Raw genomic sequence first — 18,297 nt, forward strand, 5'->3', positions numbered from 1 at the left:
ATAAGCTGTAATTTTTATTTTTCTAATTAAAAAGAAAAACCTTTTGAACATCCACTTTCTATGTAAATTCAGAGCTCGGGCCATAGTCAACCACAGAGGCAGAAATATTTATCTTCTCCAGGAGGGTTTGGGAGGCTTTCCTCAAGGGATCTGAAATACAGCTCACTGTCAACAAGCAAGCATCCCCAAACCACAAGAGACAGGGGTAATAAAAGGATGAACTGGAAGCTGAGATATGTTGTGGTTTTGTTTGGAAATCAAGGGAATGACTAGAGTCAGAAGTGGTAGGAGGAAACCATAAACTTCACACTAGACAGCCAGGAACAGGCCAGAAGCTGCCAGGCAGCATGAATTATAAAGGAAAATTGCAGAGAGACCACAGAGCGAGACGGGGAGGAAGGTGGAGAGAGGCAGCCGCTCAGGCCCGGGAACAGGTGCTGGGGCCTCGGTTTTCCATGATGGGAAGAAAGAAGTGGTGTCCTACAGGAGGAAAGAGTGAACCAGCTTTGCACAGTGAATAGGGACTGGAAGAGCCACCAGCAAAGTCGGGTGGGGCTGACAGTTCATGCAGGCTTGAGGATGGATACGGGGCTGGAACCTGCTAAGCTTACACGATATGGGCCTTTTCCAGTTAAGTAAAACAAACTGTATTTTCAGAACTTAAAAGGCACCCTCAGGAGACCCCGGAGGAAGATGGCGGAAGAGTAAGACGCGGAGATCACCTTCCTCCCCACAGATACATCAGAAATTCATCTACACGTGGAACAACTCCTACAGAACACCTACTGAACGCTGACAGAAGACCTCAGACCCCCCAAAAGGCAAGAAGCTCCCCACATACCTGGGTAGGGCAAAAGAAAAAAAGAATAAACAGAGACAATAGGATAGGGACGGGACCTGCACCAGTGGGAGGGAGCCGTGAAGGGGGGAAGGTTTCTACACACTACAAGCCCCTTCGCGGGCGGAGACTGTAGGTGGCGGAGGGGGAAAGCTTCGGAGTAGCGGAGGAGAGCACAGCAACAGGGGTGCGGAGGGCAAAGCGGAGAGATTCTGGCACAGAGGACCGGTGCCCTCAGGCACACACCAGCCCGAGAGGCTTGTCTGCTCGGCCGCCGTGGCGGGCGGGGCTGGGAGCTGAGGCTCGGGTATCGGCTTTCAGTCGGAGCGCAGGGAGAGGACTGGGGTTGGCGGCGTGAACACAGCCTGAAGGGGCTAGTGCGCCACAGCTAGCTGGGAGGGAGTCCGGGAAAAAGTCTGGAGCTGCTGAAGAGGCAAGAGACCATTGTTTCAGGATGCACCAGGAGAGGAGATTCAGAGCACCGCCTAAACAAGCTCCAGAGACGGGCGCGAGCCGTGGCTATCAGCGTGGACCCCAGAGACGGGCATGAGACGCTAAGGTAGCTGCTGCAGCCACCAAGAAGCCTGTGTGCAAGCACAGGGCACTACCCATACCTCCCCTCCCAGGAGCCTGGGCAGCCCGCCACTGCCAGGGTCCCATGATCCAGGGACAACTTCCCCGGGAGAACACAGGGTGCACCTCAGGCTGGTGCAACATCACTCTGGCCTCTGCTGCCACAGGCTCACGCTGAATTCCGTACCCCTCTCTCTCCATGGCCTGAGTGGGCCAGAGCCCCCTAATCAACTGCTCCTTTAACCCCATCCTGTCTGGGCGAAGAACAGACACCCTCTGGCAACCTATACGCAGAGGCGGGTCCAAATCCAAAGATGAACCCCAGGAGCTTTGCGAACAAAGAAGAGAAAGGGAAATTTCTCCCAGCAGCCTCAGGAGCAGCAGATTAAATCTCCACAATCAACTTGATGTACCCTGCATGTGTGGAACACCTGAATAGACAACGAATCATCCCAAAATTGAGACGGTGGACTTTGGGAGCAACTGTAGACATGGGGTTTGCTGTATGCAACTGACTTGTTTCTGGTTTTAAATTTATCTTAGTTTAGTATTTAGAGTTTACTATCATTAGTATAATTGTTTATTGATTTCGTTGCTCTCTACCTTTATTTTTTATATATATATATTTTTTTCCTTTTTCTCTTTTTGTGAGTGTATGCTTCTGTGTGTGATTTTGTCTGTATAGCTTTGCTTTTACCATTTGTCCTAGGGTTCAGTCTGTCCATATATATATATATTTTTTTTTTTTTAGTATAGCTTTTAGAGCTTGTTATCATTGGGGGATTTGTTTTTTGGTTTGGTTGCTCTTTTCTTTCTTTTTTTTATTACTTTTTCATTTTTTATTTTAATAGCTTTATTTCTTTTTATTTTCTTTTCCTTCCTCCCTCCCTCCCTCTCTCTTTCTCTCTTCCTTCCTTCCTTCCTTTCTTTCTTTCTTTCTTTCATTCATTCATTCTTTCTTTCTTTTCTCCCTTTTCTTCTGAGCCGTGTGGCTGACAGGGTCTTGGTGCTCTGGCCGGGTTTCAGGCCTGTGCCTCTGAGGTGGGAAAGCCAAGTTCAGGACATTGGTCCACCAGAGACCTCCCAGCTCCACATAATATCAAACGGCAAAAGCTCTCCCAGAGAGTTCCATCTCAACGCTAAGACCCAGCTCCACTCAACAACCAGCAAGCTATAGTGCTGGACACTCTATGCCAAACAACTAGCAAGACAGGAACACAACACCACTCATTAGTAGAGAGGCTGCCTAAAAGCATAGTAAGGTCACAGACACCCCAAAACACACCACTGGATGCGGTCCTGCCCACCAGAAAGACAAGATCCAGCCTCATCCATCAGAACACAGGCACTAGTCCTGTCCACCAGGAAGCCAACACAATCCAATGAACCAACCTTAGATACTGGGGGCAGACACCAAAAACAAAGGGAACTATGAACTTGCAGGCTGCAAAAAGGAGACCCCAAACACAGTAAGTTAAGCAAAATGAGAAGACAGGGAAACACACAGCAGATGAAGGAGCAAGGTAAAAACCCATGAGACCAAACAAATGAAGAGGAAATAGGCAGTCTATCTGAAAAAGAATTCAGAGTAATGATAGTAAAGATGATCCAAAATCTTGGAAATAGAATGGAGAAAATACAAGAAACAGTTAACAAGGACCTAGAAGAACTAAAGAGCAAACAAACAATGATGAACAACACAATAAATGAAATTAAAAATTCTCTAGAAGGAATCAATAGCAGAATAATTGAGGCAGAAGAACGGATAAGTGACCTGGAAGATAAAATACTGGAAATAATTACTGCAGAGCAAAATAAAGAAAAAAGAGTGAAAAGAATTGAGGACAGTCTTAAAGACCTCTGGGACAACATTAAATGCACCAACATTCGAATTATAGGGGTCTCAGAAGAAGAAGAGAAAAAGAAAGGGACTGAGAAAATATTTGAAAAAATTATAGTTGAAAACTTCCCTAAAATGGGAAAGGAAATACTCAATCAAGTCCAGGAAGCACAGTGAGTTCCATGCAGGATAAATCCAAGGAGAAACATGGCAAGACACATATTAATCAAACCATCAAAAATTAACTACAAAGAAAAAATATGAAAAGCAGCAAGGGAAAAACAACAAATAACATACAAGGGAATCCCCGTAAGGTTAACAGCTGATCTTTCAGCAGAAACTCTGAAAGCCAGAAGGGAGTGGCAAGACATATTGAATGTGATGAAAGGGAAAAACCTACAATCAAGATTACCCAGCAAGGATCTCATACAGATTCAATGGAGAAATTAAAACCTTTACAGACAAGCAAAAGCTAAGAGAATCAGGCACCACCAAACCAGCTTTACAACAAATGCTAAAGGAACTTCTCTAGGCAGGAGACACAAGAGAAGGAAAAGACCTAAAATAACAAACCCAAAACATTAAGAAAATGGTAATGGGAACATACATATCGGTAATTACCTTAAATGTAAATGCTTTAAATGCTCAAACCAAAAGACACAGACTAGCTAAATGGATACAAAAACAAGACCCGTATATATGTTGTCTACAAGAGACCCACTTCAGACCTAGGGACCCATACAGACTGAAAGTGAGGGGATGGAAAAAGATATTCCATGCAAACGGAAATCAAAAGAAAGCTGGAGTAGCAATTCTTTTTTTTTTTTTTTTTTTCTTTTTGCGGTATGCGGGCCTCTCACTCTTGTGGCCTCTCCCGTTGCGGAGCACAGGCTCCGGACGCGCAGGCCCAGCGGCCATGGCTCACGGGCCCAGCCGCTCCGCGGCATATGGGATCCTCCCAGACCGGGGCACGAACCCGTATCCCCTGCATCGGCAGGCGGACTCTCAACCACTGCACCACCAGGGAGGCCCAGCAATTCTTATATCAGACAAAATAGACTTTAAAATAAAGACTTTTACAAGAAACAAAGAAGGACACTACATAATGATCAAGGGATCAATCCAAGAAGAGGATATAACAATTGTAAATATTTATGCACCTAACATAGGAGCACCTCAATACATAAGGCAAATGCAACAGCCATAAAACGGGAAATCGACAGTAACACAATCATAGTAGGGGACTCTAACACCCCGCTTTCACCAATGGACACATCATGAAAAATGAAAATAAATAAGGAAACACAAGCTTTAGATGACACATTAAACAAGATGGACTTAATTGATATTTATAGGACATTCCATCCAAAAACAACAGGATACACTTTCTTCTCAAGCGCTCATGGAAATTTCTCCAGGAGAGATCGTATCTTGGGTCACAAATCAAGCCTTGGTAAATTTAAGAAAATTGAATCACATCAGGTATCTTTTCTGACCACAATGCTATGAGACTAGATATCAATTACACTCAAAAATCTGTAAAAAATACAAACACATGGAGGCTAAACAATACACTACTAAATAACCAAGAGATCACTGAAGAAATCAAGGAGGAAATCAAAAAATACCTAGAAACAAATGACAATGAAAACATGATGACCTGGGCTTCCCTGGTGGCGCAGTGGTTGAGAGTCCGCCTGCCGATGCAGGGGACACGGGTTCGTGCCCCAGTCCAGGAAGATTCCACATGCCGTGGAGCGGCTGGGCCCATGAGCCATGGCCACTGAGCCTGCGTGTCCGGAGCCTGTGCTCCGCAACAGGAGAGGCCACAACAGTGAGAGGCCTGCGTACCGCAAAACAAACAAACAAACAAACAAACACGATGACCCAAAACCTATGGGATTCAGCAAAAACAGTTCTAAGAGGGAAGTTTACAGCAATACAATTCTACCTTAAGAAACAAGAAAAACCTCGAACAACCTAACTTTACACCTAAAGGAATTAGAGAAAGAAGAACAAAAAAAGGCAAGTTAGCAGAAGGAAACAAATCATAAAGATCAGATCAGAAATAAATGAAAAAGAAATGAAGGAAACAATAGCAAAGATTAATAAAACTAAAAGCTGGTTCTTTGAGAAGATAAACAAAATTGATAAATCATTACCCAGACTCATCAAGAAAAAAAAGGGAGAAGGCTCAAATCAACAGAATTAGAAATGAAAAAGAAGAAGTTACAACTGACACTGAGAAATACAAAGGAACGTGAGAGATTACTACAAGCAACTATATGCCAGTAAAATGGACAACCTGGAAGAAATGGACAAATTCTTAGAAATGCACTACCTTCTGTGACTGACCCAGGAAGAAAGGGAAAATATAAACAGACCAGTCACAAGCACTGAAATTGAGACTGTGATAAAAATCTTCCAACAAACAAAAGCCCAGGACCAGATGGATTCACCAGCAAATTCTATCAAACATTTACAGAAGAGCTAACACCTATCCTTCTACTCTTCCAAAGTATAGCAGAGGGAGGAACACTCCCAAACTCATTCTATGAGGCCACCATCACCCTGATACCAAAACCAGACAAAGATGTCACAAAGAAAGAAAACTACAGGCCAATATCATTGATGAACATAGATGTGAAAATCCTCAACAAAATACTAGCAAACAGAATCCAACAACACATTAAAAGGATCATACAACATGATCAGGTGAAGTTTATCCCAGGAATATAAGGATTCTTCAATACACGAAAATCAATCAATGTGATACACCATATTAACAAATTGAAGGAGAAAAACCATATGATCATCTCAATAGATGCAGAAAAAGCTTTCGACAAAATTCAACACGATTTATGATAAAAACCCTCCAGGAAGTAGGCATAGAGGGAACTTACCTCAACAGAATAAAGGCCATATATGACAAACCTACAGCAAACATCGTTCTCTCTGGTGAAAAACTGAAACCATTTCCTCTAAGATCAGGAACAAGACAAGGTTGTCCACTCTCACCACTATTATTCAACATAGTTTCGGAAGTTTTAGCCACAGAAATCAGAGAAGAATAGAAATAAAAGGAATCCAAATTGGAAAAGAAGAAGTAAAACCGTCTCTGTTTGCAGATGACATGATACTATACATAGAGAATCCTAAAGATGCTACCAGAAAACTACTAGAGCTAATCAATGAATTTGGTAAAGTAGCAGGATACAGAATTAACGCACAGAAATCTTCTGCATTCCTATATACTAATGATGAAAAATATGAAAGAGAAATTAAGAAAACTCTCCCATTTACCACTGCAACAAAAAGAATAAAATACCTAGGAATAAACCTACCTATGGAGACAAAAGACCTGTACTCAGAAAACTGTAAGACACTGATGAAAGAAATTAAAGATGATACAAACAGATGGAGAGATATACCATGTTCTTAGATTGGAAGAATCATCGTTGTGAAAATAACTCTACTACCCAAAACAATCTACAGATTCAGTGCAATCCCTATCAAATTACCCATGGCATTTTTCACAGAACTAGAACAAAAAATTTCACAATTTGTATGGAAACACAAAAGACCCCATATAGCCAAAGCAATCTTGAGAAAGAAAAACAGAGCTGGAGGAATCAGGCTCCCTGACTTCAGACTATACTACACAGCTACAGTAATCAAGACAGCATGGTACTGGCACAAAAACAGAAATATAGATCAATGGAAGAGGATGGAAAGCCCAGAGATAAACCCATGCACATATGGACACCTTATTTTTGATAAAGGAGGGGAAAATATACAATGGAGAAAAGACAACCTCTTCTATAAGTGGTGCTGGGAAAACTGGACAGCAACATGTAACAGAATGAAATTTGAACACTCCCTAACACCATACACAAAAATAAACTCAAAAGGGATTAAAGACCTAAATGTAAGGCCAGACACTATCAAACTCTTAGAGGAAAACATAGGCAGACCACTCTATGACATAAATCACAGCAAGATCCTTTTTGACCCACCTCCTAGAGAAATGGAAATAAAAACAAAAATAAACAAATGGGATCTAATGAAACTTAAAAGCTTTTGGACTGCAAAGGAAACCATAAACAAGATGAAAGACAATCCTCAGAATGCGAGAAAATATTTGCAAATGAAGGAACTGAGAAAGGATTAATCTCCAAAATTTACAAGCAGCTCATTCAGCTCAATATCCAAAAAACAAACAATCCAATCCAGAAATGGGCAGAAGACCTAAATAGACATTTCTCCAAAGAAGATATACAGATTGCCAACAAACACATGAAAGGATGCTCAACATCACTAATCATTAGAGAAATGCAAATCAAAACCACAATGAGGTATCACCTCACATCAGTCAGAGTGGCCATCATCAAAAAATGTGTAAACAATAAATGTTGGAGAGGGTGTGGAGAAAAGGGAACCCTCTTGCACTGTTGGTGGGAATGTAAATTGATACAGCCACTATGGAGAACAGTATGAAGGTTCCTTAAAAATCTAAAAATAGAACTACCATATGATCCAGCAATCCTACTACTGGGCATATACCCTGAGAAAGCCATAATTCAAAAAAAGTCATGTACCACAATGTTCATTGCAGCTCTATTTACAATAGCCAGGACATGGAAGCAACCTAAGTGTCCATCGACAGATGAATAGATACAGAAGATGTGGCACATATGTACAATGGAATATTACTCAGCCACAAAAAGAAACGAAATTGAGTTATTTGTAGTGAAGTGGATGGACATAGAGTCTGTCATACAGAGTGAAGTAAGTCAGAAAGAGAAAAATAAATACCGTATTCTAACACATATATATGGAATCTAAAAAACAAAAAGAAAGGTTCTGAAGAACCTAAGGGCAGGACAGGAATAAAGACACAGACGTAGAGAATGGACTTGATGACACAGGGAGGGGGAAGGGTAACCTGGGACAAAGTGAGAGAGTGCCATGGACATATATGCACTACCAAATGTAAAATAGCTAGTTAGTGGGAAGCAGCCGCATAGCATAGGGAGATCAGCTAGGTGCTTGGGGACCACCCAGAGGGGTGGGATAGGGAGGGTGGGAGGGAGACGTAAGAGGGAGGAGATATGGGGATATATGTATATGTATAGCTGATTCACTTTGTTATAAAGCAGAAACTAACACACCCTTGTAAAGCAATTATACTCCAATAAAGATGTTAAAATAAATAAATAAAATAACGAGTGAACAGTGACAACAACAACAAAAAAAAACAAGTAAGGGACTTCCCTGGTGGTCCAGTGTTTAAGACTCCGTGCTCCCAAAGCCGGGGGCCTGGGTTTGATCCCTGGTCAGGGAACTAGATTCCGCATGCCGCAACCTAAGATCCCACATGCCGCAACGAAAAGATCCCACGTGCTGCAACTAAGACCCAGCGCAGCCAAATAGATAAATAAATATTAAAAAAAAAAACACAGCAGTTGAGGGGCATTCCCAATAGAGAGGAAAACATGATTAAAGGGATGGAGGTGAGTGGCAGCTTGTTGCTAGCAAGGAACAACCACCAGTTCAGTGTGGCTGGAGCATCCCATTCAAGGCAAAGTAAGGAAGCGGTCAGAGATGAGGCTGGGAGCTCGGAAGGCTAACACCCTGCTACAGCTTGTTAGCCTGGTGAATGAGTGTAAGTCTTTGGGGGATGGGGAAACATTGGGATATTCTGAACGTTGTAAGAAAGATCAGATTTGTGCCTTAGCTACACTAGTTTGGGTTAGAGGACAGATTTCAGGGGATCGAGTGGGGAGCAGATTAGAAGGCTGTTGTAAGTGTTCTGCTAGTGGTTTCAGGACCTGGACAGGACGGTAGTAGGAATGGAGAGAAGGAGCTGCAACGGAGAAAGACTTTAGTAGATATGACTGCACAACTCAGTAGTTAATTACAGATAAGGGAAGAATGAGCAAGAGGCAAGGATGACTGCAGGCTTTTAGTTTGGGGAACTGAGAGCAAACCACTCAACCAAGAGAGGACACGCAGAAGGACTAGCAATTGTGATCTAACTGTGTTCTGAGAAGAGATCCTGGTAGGATGCATCATTCAAGACTGAGAATTCCATGACCGTCCTTATGTGACAGCTACAGACTCCCTTGCAGGTGTCTCAAGTCCCTTTTCTTCTACAGGTTCCTTCCCTGACAGAATCATAGGAGATGAGAGCTGGGAGAAGGTTCCAGTAGCTTTTACCCTAACACCCTCCTTGTACAGCTGGGAAGTCTAGAGACGGTAACTGACTTGTCTAAAATCCTTATTATCTTTTTAATACGTTTAAGGCTGTCCTAACTTCAGATGAAAAACAACAACAAAAATCAAGCACATACATATAACCATTCCTTTTCATCAACTTGACTACCAGTCTTCCTTCTTTAGTAATCAAACACCCATTGCCCCACTTCCTTCCAATTCAGAATTCATTACTTAAAGCTCTGCAACGTTTTACTTCTCTACACTTTGAATGCTACTGCTCTAAAATTAAGTGAGAAAGACTTTCTTGTCACACAAAACAGCCTTTTCTCAGTCCCCACAGTTGTTCCTTGGTTTTTGGTGAGGTGTGAATACTATCTGCTACACCTCTCCTTAAGTGCGTTGCTCCCTTGGTCTTTCTAACAGTGAGCTTTCCTTGCGTTTACTCCTTCATGCTCCACTTCTTCTGACTCCAATTCTAGATCTCCCCGCTTCCATCATGAGCCAAACACTCTTCTCTCTCCAATCACTTACTCTGGGGTCATTCACCTCACGGTGTCCACAGTGTCTTCTGGGTTCACGTCCAGATCGGACAGTAGCCCATGTGGAAAAGCTCTGCATGTGTCTTAAGTGTGATGTGCCAATTCGCTTGGCCCACATCACTAGAGGCACGGAGCCTTCTCAAAGACAAGGAATCCATGTGCTCCTGTAGGGGCTCACTGTTGGGCTGAACCACAGTTAAAAGGGACACTGACAAATGAGAGAATGTTCTGAAAAGAGCAATGGGGTTGGTAAGGGATCTAAAAACAACATGTGAAAACCGCTGAAAAGGCCAAGAATGATGATGAGCTTGGGAAAGACAGTGCTCTTGGGATCCAGCTTTCTGCAAATTTGTGAAAACTTGTCACATGGGATGCAGCATAGATGTGTTTTTCTCTGTTTCAGAAAGCAGAAATTTGAAGGAGGTTGTATTTTGGCTCAACAGGAAAAAAAAATTATTGCAAATAACTCAGGTTGTTCAACCCAAGAATGAGCTGTCTCTCAATGCAGTGAACTCTGCCCTTGCTGAAGGTGTTGAACAAGAAATGCCTGTTCTGAGAGGGAGACCAGCCATATCACCTCTGAGATCCCCTTTCCTCTGACACCCTGTGAATCACTCTCCCTGTGATAGCCTGTCAGCACCACGGACTTCATATGCCTGATGGGGAATCAGCCGTCCCATCCAATTCCTCAAGTCTACCATTCATGCTGTTGTCCTTCTAGATTGCTGGGTTAGATTCAACATCTTTGATTCCTTGTTCTTTTTAGGTCCCTATACCTCCACCTCCAGAATGTTTCTTTAATATGCTCTTAATACTTTATTTCCACGGATACCATTATAATCCAGACTTGCCAAACCCCATGTGGATAGAAGTCATTGGATTTTTGAGTTGGGACGAACCCTAGAGAGATCAAGCCCAGCCTGCTCATTTTATAAGTAAGGAGAAAGAGACACAGAAAAATGAAAGACTTCTCTAAGGTCACATAGTTAAAAGTGGTGGTACTAGGCTCCAAGATTTGTAGTGCCATATTCTTTCCATTGCCCCATACCACAGCAGCTCTGGAATTTCTCCTTTTAATCACTCAGGCCACCCTGATACATTTCGGCCTAACTGGTTTTATAGACATTGGCCATGACTTAACCATGGAATGACTGGTTTATTTGTTTAATACTGTCTGTTTGTTTAATGATGGCCTTTGGTCAAATCATATGTGTTAATCTAGATCTAGGAATTATCCTCAATCTCTTAACTGTAACAGACCACTGGGTCTGCTTTGAGTTAAACAGCACTGTTCTTTTCTGGGCTTCTCACAGATACTGCCAAAGCAGGACTGCTGAGTTGTGAAATAAAGAAGAATTCTAGCCAGCTCAAGCTCTCTAGAGTCTGCAAATCCAGGTCATTTGGATTTGAAACATATCATTGTACTCCAATGAGTACAAAAATTGCATATATCATGTTAGCTGGCTATGCTCTGATTACTTCCATAAAAGGTCCTGGACTCACGTTGGTTCTTCGGTTGCTATTCTGGTCTCTTCTAGTTCTTGTGCTTGTTTCAGCCAAGGTAGTTTCGCTTCCACTGGACTTTTTTCTGACAAAAAGGGAACATGAACAACAAGCTTAATTATTGTTACTCATTCAAGAGTTGGATATGTGATTGTTATTTGCTGAAGATTTCATCAATAAAGAGGTCACACCTTTCAAATGCACAGTACATGAAGTGGCTTCTGGATGGAACCAAAAATTTCTGTCATACATTTTTTTTAATTAACACATTATCAAAATACAACCAAACAACCCCATGACACAGTTGAATATATTCTCCAAGTTAGCATAAAAATGCCTTTTATAAATCAGTACCAATATCTGTTGTTTGCATATTAAAGCTCTTACTTCAACCATTATCAGTTTGCTTTCTTTTTCCACAAATTTTTTTGCCCGTTGAATGAGGAAATTAATAGAGAAAAGCAAATAACATAGAAGGCTTAGAAAGTTGGGAGGAGGAGAGTCAGTGCTATGGTTTATTCAAACTTTAATTGCTATAATTGTTGAGGGAAATGATTACTAATTACCACTGGCCTGCAGGAGCAACCTGGTGCCCCTCTCTGTCCTTTGAAGCTTCCTAAGATGTGAAGAAAGAAACAATCTAATTATGAAATGAGAAAGGAAATAATTTTGGACTGCTTCAGGAAAATCACAGACACTAAGAAAGTGGCTATAAAAGTACCACTGACTGCAGAAATATGGAGAAAAGACTTCACTGGGAAGTTATATAATCAGTGTTTGTACCTTGCATGGAAACCAGTGATTTTTCTGGAAGACAGACATCATCAAATAAATATTTTTTGAATAGTTAGTTGCCTATGAGGCTATTTGTGTAAATAATGCACCCAGAAATAATGAAGAAGAATTTTATCATCCTCCCCAAAGTACTAAGGAAGACTCCTTGGCACTGATACTTGGGAGTAATTCTTTTTCCATTTCCAAAAGGAAATACTTGTCACGAGGACTAGTAATACCTCACTAAAGTATGTATATGGAAATAATCATGTCTAGAGAGGAACATACATCCAAAAGATGATGCCAAGACTTCCTTACCCATGGATGCTACCCATTTCTACTAATTCATGTGGAACAAGTGGGAACTACAAAATAATTTCTAAGTGCATCTATAAATCTAGATTGGGAACTGAAAATCTTCATTCATTCATGGTAGGCAATAGGACATATGATGAAGCTGGCATTGTTCCTTCCTCAAGAAATGTACACTCTGGTGGAAGGCATGTGGGAATTTTCCTTTTCCTTTTTCTCTTCATCCTCCTTCTCCTTTTTCTTCAAAGCAGGGACTGCATCAAATTATTTTATGCCCACCAAGAAATGTTAATATAAGCCTAGACAGGAGCCACTCTATATGTACTGAATCAATAAGAGCTCAGTTTCTTCTCCAGACCAATTAGTCACATAGGTCTAACTTTTTTATCTAGGTGGATGGGTCTACTATAATCTGTCAGTAAAACAATTTTTATAAGAAAGTTAGTACATTGAAATTTAAATGCTGCAATATTAGTAAGAGAGCTGGAAAACACCGTTTGATTTAACTTTAAAATGCACCACAAACTTACCTTTGGGTTTGTAACATGGGATGGGAATGATACATTCTTCTTTGATGTGTAACTTCAGTTGTGGATTACAGCCACCAACGTGCTGTCCATGATGGTTGATACACAGAACAACCCGGTAACGTAACCCCCGGCCACAAGTCACTGTGCACTTGAAAGATGAAAAGAGAAGCCAATGAAATTCTCGTTCATGAAGAGATCCACAAAGGTACTAAGGTCTCATGCACAGGAGAGTCACTAATCTACATGAATGTTAAACACAAAAGACCGTTAGATAAACATTATGTAAGGAAGGGGGTGGAGGCTGATTTCCCATGATTCTTATGCTTCAGGGCCCCTCCCTTGCAAGGCTTCCTTCCCATTCTCCATTCAAAAAGTATTTCAGGTGAGGTCACAGTGCAAGAAAAATTGAAATGCCCTGAAATCTTTCTACGCAAATATGAAAGAAACTTAATATAGGTTTTCTCAAATTTGATTAAAAATTCACATGACATCATCCAAAACAATTTGTGAAGACAAAAGAAACTTTTCTAAACTACTAATTTAAAAAAATATCAAATTTTGCTCAACCATGCTAGAGGATTATCTTTCTATTCTGTGTATAGAAATTGATCTTCCAAAATTGTTGTCATATGAAAGGGCCATCGAAGAGTATTCAGCCAAAAAGTGTAGGAAAAAAATATTATAGATGTATCAGGCACTTAAAATTAATAAAAACATTATGCTATTTTCTCTGAGTTTTTATGAACTTTGTGTTGTATTTTTTTTTCTTGAATTATTTGTTTATGATTTGGAAGGTACTCTTGTCTATGAATGGAATATTTTCATGTCATGAACATTCAGGATATGTTTTCAATTTATGTACATTATGTTGGTGAGCATGTATGTATGTATATGTGTGTGTGGTCTGTTTTTAAAATCAAGACTTTATTTTTTAGGACTATTTAAGGTTTATAGAAAAATTGAGCAGATAGTACAGAGAGTTCCCATATGCCCCCTTTCTGCTACATACAGTTTTCCCTATTGTTAATATCTTGCATTCGTGTGGTACCTTTGCTACAACTGATAAACCAATACTGATACATTGTTATTAACTGAAGTCCAGAGTTCACATTAGGGTTGTCAGCTTAAAAAAATTTGTAATTTCTTACAATTTCTTTCATTATTGTACATACACATTTACTTAGATACCCAATATTTGTGTTTTGTATTCTTTCTTCTTAAAAAGTCACCTCCTTGGTAGGGGAGGGATAGATTGGGAGTTTGGGATTAGCAGATGTAAACTATTATATATAGGATGGATAAACAACAAGGTCCTGCTGTGTAGCACATGGAACTATATTTAATATCCTGTGACAAACCATAAGGGGTAAGAATATGAAAAAGAATGTATTATATATATATATGTATGTATAACTGAAACACTTTGCTATACAGCAGAGATTAACACAACATTGTAAATCAACTATACTTGAATAAAATAGATTTTTTAAAAAGTCACTTCCATATGGTATAAACTTCAGGCCCCACCAATCCTGGATCCACCCCTGGGAGAGGTCAAGAAGCCTTGGGCATGTGCTAGAGAACACACACTGTTCTGCAGATGTGATCTCACTAACTGTCCTGACACACTGACAAGTTAGCAGCTTCACTCCCATTTAACAGGTGAGCAAATGAACAGCCCACCGCCTAAGGACCTTGTTCAAGGTCATGCAGTTCCTAAGAGGCAGAGTGGAAATCCTTCCCAGAGCCTCCTGTTGTCAAAATAATGACTTCACCACTGCTTCATAAAGCTTAAAGATTCTTTCCTGAGTCCATGGATGCTTCTTCAATTGTCACAGATGAGTTGCAGAGGATACGGAGGCCTTTTTCAGCATAGACCCATCTCCAAGAAGAGCAGAACAGCAGGAAACCTCTCTTATTCCCTCATGCCACTCTTATGACCACTGAACAAATACTGAATGAATTTAGTGAGGTTTGAGATTATATCTGACGTCTGGGAAACAGATTCACCTACCCCCACATTCACCTATTTGAAATATATGTGATCTTAAGAGGCTATTTTATATTGGCCAAGAAAGAAAAAAAATTGTGCCCCAAAGAGAAAGAAAACAATATGATTATAAGGTATAACTACCCTAGAACTGGTCGATCCAAAGGAATATTATTTCCTTAGTAGCTTCTCAGGAAGCTGGACACTTACCCCAAGGATGTGGTCAGTGTTTACGACATTCCCAGAACTCCTCTTTCAAGCTGAATACATCCTTAATGATAGCAAATTCTCATCACTGAGAATGTGTTTGATTTTTTTTAAAGTGGAAAGTATGAAGAGCCAAGAAGGATGAATGAGATGCGTTGGTTAACAATCCTTCATTTGGGTATTGTAAGTGACAATAAAGTTATGATATAGATGGGGTGGGGTGGTATAAAAGCTCTAAAGACAACACAGAACATATGGGTAAGACCTGTAAGAGTGAAAAACAAGCTCTGCAGGTTGTAGAAGTAATGTGGATTTTTGAGGAGAGATCACAATATGATTTTTGGCATATAACTCGAGTTCAAAGAACCGAACGACCTTGCCATAATAAAATCCTTCCATCTCAGTCTATTGATTTATGTGAACAAGGCTTCCCAGTGTGTACATGCAAAACAAACTAAAACAAGAAATCAACAGTTAAAATTAAGAATAAAATTACTGCTGAACCCATGTTTCATTCTGGCAATGGACTATTTTTTAAAGCCCCACTCATCTTCTTGGAAGACTAATTTCAAAGGAAAATTTACTTTTTATGTATAATAATCATTCACGAGAAATCAAAATACATTTAATTGTTGTTTGGTTGTGTACTAAAATTAAATTTAATAATAACTTAATCCAGGGGAACATTTCTAATACTTAAAGCCTTACGGCTATAGGAAATTAAAATAAATTAATTTCAACTGCTACACGTATTTTCTTAGAGAAAAGTAGAATAGGGTAACCAATAAAAGACTTTAAAGCATAAAAGTACATTATATTAGGATAAATTCTGTGGGGGGAGTGGTTTGAAAATGTGAGTTCAAGGGGAAAATAATGCAAAACATTCAAATTATTCAAGAGCTTGTTCATATACTTTTTAAAAATGGAAGATGGCAAGGATAGAAACCATCATGGCATTTACATTCTACTGGACGTATTTTTTTTAATGCTATAACACTTTTATTTTAAAATGTCAGCCTTCAAGACGTGTTAGAAATGACATTCTTTGATTTTTTAAATTTAAACTTGTGATAAAAATTTTAGATGTCAACCTAAATATATATAAAGGGGTATGTAATTTTCCAAACTTCTTTTGGTATGTGAACAAAAAAGGATGGATAACTACTGCCCTACTAAGTACAAATGAAGCAGTAGGGGGTGATGATTTTGAGCCAGGGATACCAGAAAAGGACTGTGATGAGATTGCATCTGTAAACTGGGGCTGGAAGTGGGTCTTTCACCCAGAAAACTCACTTATCTCTACTCTTCAAGTTTCAGTTCAAGTGCTTCCTCCTTTCGGAAGCCTGCTCTGACACCTTCAGGTAGAGTGAATCACCCCACCTCTGTGTGCCGGCCATACAGGACATCATACAGCTCACTGCAGTGTCACACTGTATCATAACTGTTCATTTGTGTGTATGGTTTCTGCAGCTGGATTATGAGCTTTTGGCGGGGGGGTGGGTAGAAGCAGGTTTTATTTACTCCCTAGGATGGCAGCTGGCACACTGAATAAATAAATAGGTGAATGCATGTGTGTGTTGAACTAAATATGTAGGGATCACTCAAAAGAGCTAAAGGAACATCAGTCAATTATGTCTCACCCTCTAGTAAATTAAAAGTTTAAGCTTAAAATATTAAATACCAATACCTGCAATTTTTTGACTAATCCAACTGCACTTTATTTGCTCTAGAGGTTTACTTGCTCATCTCCCTAGAGAGGAAACTAAGCTAATCTAACACAAGGCCTTGTTATACCTCTGTGATGTTGCCCTTTTCTCTTTTCCCACCACCTGACACCTCAATGGCTTCCAAATAGGCTGCCTGCCTCTGGTCTTTCCCAGCATCAGTCTATTGCCTCAATTACTTAAAATATATTACATTTATTTTCTTCAACAAAAATAGCGAAGCTTCTTAGTAACCACCAGACTAAGAACATACCTCTAATGTCAGTTTTATCATCTCCATCTGAATTTTCCAATTCTTTTTTTTTTTTAATTTATTTTTGGCTGCATTGGGTCTTGGTTGCTGTGCACAGGCTGTCTCTAGTTGCGGCAAGCAGGGGCTGCTCTTCGCTGCGGTGCGCGGGCTTCTCATTGCAGTGGCTTCTCTTGCTGTGACTTCCAGGCTCTAGAGCGCAGGCTCAGTAGTTGTGGCACACGGGCTTAGTTGCTCCGCGGCATGTGGGATCTTCCCCGACCAGGGCTCGAACCTGTGTCCCCTACATTGGCAGGCGGATTCTTAATCACTGTGCGACCAGGGAAGCCCCAATCTTCCAATTCTTAGTAACGTGGGTTCTCTCTTTAATCGAGGTGAATTAGGGCCTTTTTCAACATCTAGTCATTCTGTGTCATTTCTGCCTTTGCTCAGCCGTCTCGGCTTGGCCCTACCTCACAGTGATGTCTTCACTGGGCTCTCGTTTGGTTAAATCTTAAAGATGGGTCAAGCACTACAAAGGCAACAAAGACTTCCCAGTCAACTCTGCTCCAATGCCTGTTCCGTTCAGATGTACTACGGTTCTTAATTAATTGTTCTTACCTGCGTTGATGCCTGCAATGTTCTCTCTTACACTGTCCTCCAACTGGCTCTTCCTATGCTCTTTGGGACTAGGAAACCCGTTCATATACAACTTCTGCCTCCCCCAAGTTGCCCAGTACAGTGTTGGGAGCATAGCAAATAATCATTAAAATCTGAGATTGAATTAAAAAGTGGTGTGTACTCGGGACTTCCCCAGTGGCACAGTGGTTAAGAATCCACCTGCCAACGCAGGGGACACAGGCTCGAGCCCTGGTCCAGGAAGATCCCACATGCCACGGAGCAACTAAGCCCGTGCGCCACAACTACTGAGCCTGCACTCTGGAACCCCATGCCTAGAGCCCGTGTTCCACAACAAGAGAAGCCACCGCAATGAGAAGCCCACGCACTGCAACAAAGGG

General features: G+C 40.8%; 1 protein-coding gene across 1 annotated transcript in view; it reads right to left on the reverse strand.

Moving 5' to 3' along the window:
- The window catches only part of ADAMTSL3 (ADAMTS like 3), a 367,745-nt gene that overhangs the window by 128,732 nt on the left and 220,716 nt on the right, over positions 1–18,297 (reverse strand). Inside the window, 2 exon segments of the mRNA XM_081230123.1 lie at positions 11,513–11,597; positions 13,129–13,276. Coding sequence (XP_081086249.1) covers positions 11,513–11,597; positions 13,129–13,276 — 233 coding nt within the window.

The sequence above is a fragment of the Mesoplodon bidens genome (assembly GCF_964165515.1).
Source record: "Mesoplodon bidens genome assembly, chromosome: 3".
NCBI lineage: Eukaryota > Metazoa > Chordata > Mammalia > Artiodactyla > Ziphiidae > Mesoplodon > Mesoplodon bidens.